Source organism: Chaetura pelagica, unplaced genomic scaffold (genome assembly GCF_000747805.2).
Source record: "Chaetura pelagica isolate M959 unplaced genomic scaffold, ChaPel_1.0 scaffold806, whole genome shotgun sequence".
In the NCBI taxonomy this organism is placed as follows: domain Eukaryota; kingdom Metazoa; phylum Chordata; class Aves; order Apodiformes; family Apodidae; genus Chaetura; species Chaetura pelagica.
This window is the reverse complement of record NW_009953598.1, coordinates 29,846-32,175: the sequence shown is the minus strand read 5'-3', so window position 1 is coordinate 32,175 and position 2,330 is coordinate 29,846. Positions and strand designations below refer to the sequence as shown.

At 42.8% G+C, this 2,330-nt stretch overlaps 1 protein-coding gene across 1 annotated transcript in view; it reads left to right on the top strand.

Annotated features, from left to right (window-relative positions):
* Window positions 1-330: 330 nt before the first annotated feature.
* The window catches only part of EXOC3L4 (exocyst complex component 3-like 4), a 23,951-nt gene continuing 21,951 nt past the window's right edge, over window positions 331-2,330 (top strand). Inside the window, exon 1 of the mRNA XM_009999798.1 lies at window positions 331-685. Coding sequence (XP_009998100.1) covers window positions 331-685 — 355 coding nt within the window. The remainder of the gene's footprint in view (window positions 686-2,330) is intronic.

The following is a 2,330-nucleotide window of genomic DNA, read 5'->3' as shown; positions in this document are numbered from 1 at the left end:
TTCAACATCTCTGACCTTTAGGGATTCTTTGGCACTGGAGAAATAGCTGCCACTTGCCTGACTTATGGACCTAGGTTGAGCTTTCCAGAGCTAAATTCTGGCCAGCACCTGGTACCTGTAGATAAAGAGCTTGTTCCAGTAACTGCAGGCTAGAACAACTTGCTCTGACCTTGTGTCAGGCACAGGAAAGGTATGGGCCAGATTTGCAGTCCAGGATTGACTTTGGAGACACACTAGCACCCTGTTATGAACCCCTCATCTAATCCTACTGTTTTGTGTGTTTCAGTGATTATCATCAACCTGTTTGGAAACTCCTTGTTGAAGAACAAGATGAATAGAGATACAGAGTTGGATTCAAGGAGTATGACCTCAGAACCAGCCTCTCTAACAAATAGTGCAGGGGAGGAAAAGATAGAGGTTGCTTCTGAACTGAGCAGCCCAAATTTCCATAGCAGTGACAGTGGGTTTTTGGAAAGAGGTATTAAAAAAATGCTAAGCATCAGGAAATCAACACGAAGTCTGAACAAAGAAAAAGGAACAGCAGGTACTGGCACTTGGAAACGGAAACGACTATCACTCCTATTCCCCAAGAACTATGAGGAGAACACGGCTGCAATCTGTAATGGCATGGAGGGGATTGGTGAGAAGACAGAAGCAGAGACTATTCAAGGAAAACCTCTTTCAGGTAAAAAGCAAAAATACCACTGTAACTTGCTTGGCAGCATATATGTAACCTTCAAGTAATTGACATTTTATGAGTCTTGGGCCCAACAGAGATGCTAAAGATCCAGGCATCCCATTACCAGGCAGGGACAACTGTCATCCCTTGCACAAATTCATCCATCATATGTATCAGTTACCAATCTGCTGAGCACGGTTTGGAAACTGCTGGTCTGACAGTATCCAGAAGTGCAATGTGGGCTATTGCTATTGCCTGCATTGCACTTCTGGACAATCTTCTCTTCAGCTCTCAGACTGATGCCTGCCAGACCATACTCTGTAGGTTGCTGTAAGGCCTTGATGAGGAAAATAGATTATTTGAATGTGATCTGCTTCAGCACCTCCACCCTGATTCCTAATATTAGAGATGGCCTTGCAAAGGGACCTCCACTGCTGCTTTGCTCTCTTACAGACTTTCCATCCATTATTTTCACAACAGAGGTGCTGCAAGTGTTTATTCAGTTTGCTTTCTTCAGGCTGGTTAATCTCCTGTATTTTGTCAGCATTACATAGATAGATCTTAGTCAAATTATAATTGCCTTCAGTATAGCTCTCACCTTTCCCCTGTGTGGGCAGACTTAATGACTTTGATCTTCACTTGAACACCGTTTTCCTGCACCTTCTCAAGGCAGAGGTACTATAATGCATCCACCAGGAGATAGGCTGAGGTGAGTCAACATGGCTTGACCTTCCCTCAGCCTAAATTTCTAGAGAGAAATCCTTGGTCTACTGCAGAGGATGTCATGGGGATCAGATAGAAGGGCTGACATGGTCTCACTGCTGTAATGTGTTCTACCATGCCATGAAGTTATTCACTGATTTGCACTGATGCATCGTGAGGTTGATAAACTGGATCTGAGCCCATTTCATAAACTTCACTAGTTTGTTCTCAAAGGGTCATGGATGAGGAGCCACAGAAAATGTTATCATAAGCCCTTTTCATCTCTTGCAATAAACAAGCTGAGGAATTGCATGAATAAGCCCATCCTGTGCCAAATAACTCGTGATTGGCCTAGACTAGAACAGCTCTGTCAGAAGCACAGCCCATCCTGAGATAAATACAGCAAGTGATGGAGACTCCATCATGTGCACCATTAAGCTGCATAATGGTTAATTGCCTTTCAATTGTCTTCCTTCAACTACCAGCTGGCTGATCTTGTATTGCTAAATTAAAGATCCATTTAGCACCCAATATCACCTCCCTGAATAATTATCCTAGATGGTGATTAAATGGTGTTTTCCCACTTTGCTAAACAGAACAGAATGTATTCCTTTAGTCTCTCACTGCCAGGACTTGTGCAAACACAGGTTTTATATTAATTTGTCTAGAAGAGACTAAGTTAATTGGCACACTCCCCTCTGAGTGGAGAAGCCACCATGGCTCCACATAGGCACTCAAAGCTCTGTGCTTTCTATGCTGTATCAATAGTTGGGTTATTTTCTATATTTCTGTCTACATACATATCGTCCAATGCTGCACAGTGTATTTCATGCATATGGTATAAAATCTACGTGCAGACAAGCCCAAGGGCACAAATGATGGGCTGTGTACCAGTCCTTCATATCTTCTTTGAGTGCTCTCCAATTTTTCCATATCATTTTAAATGTGT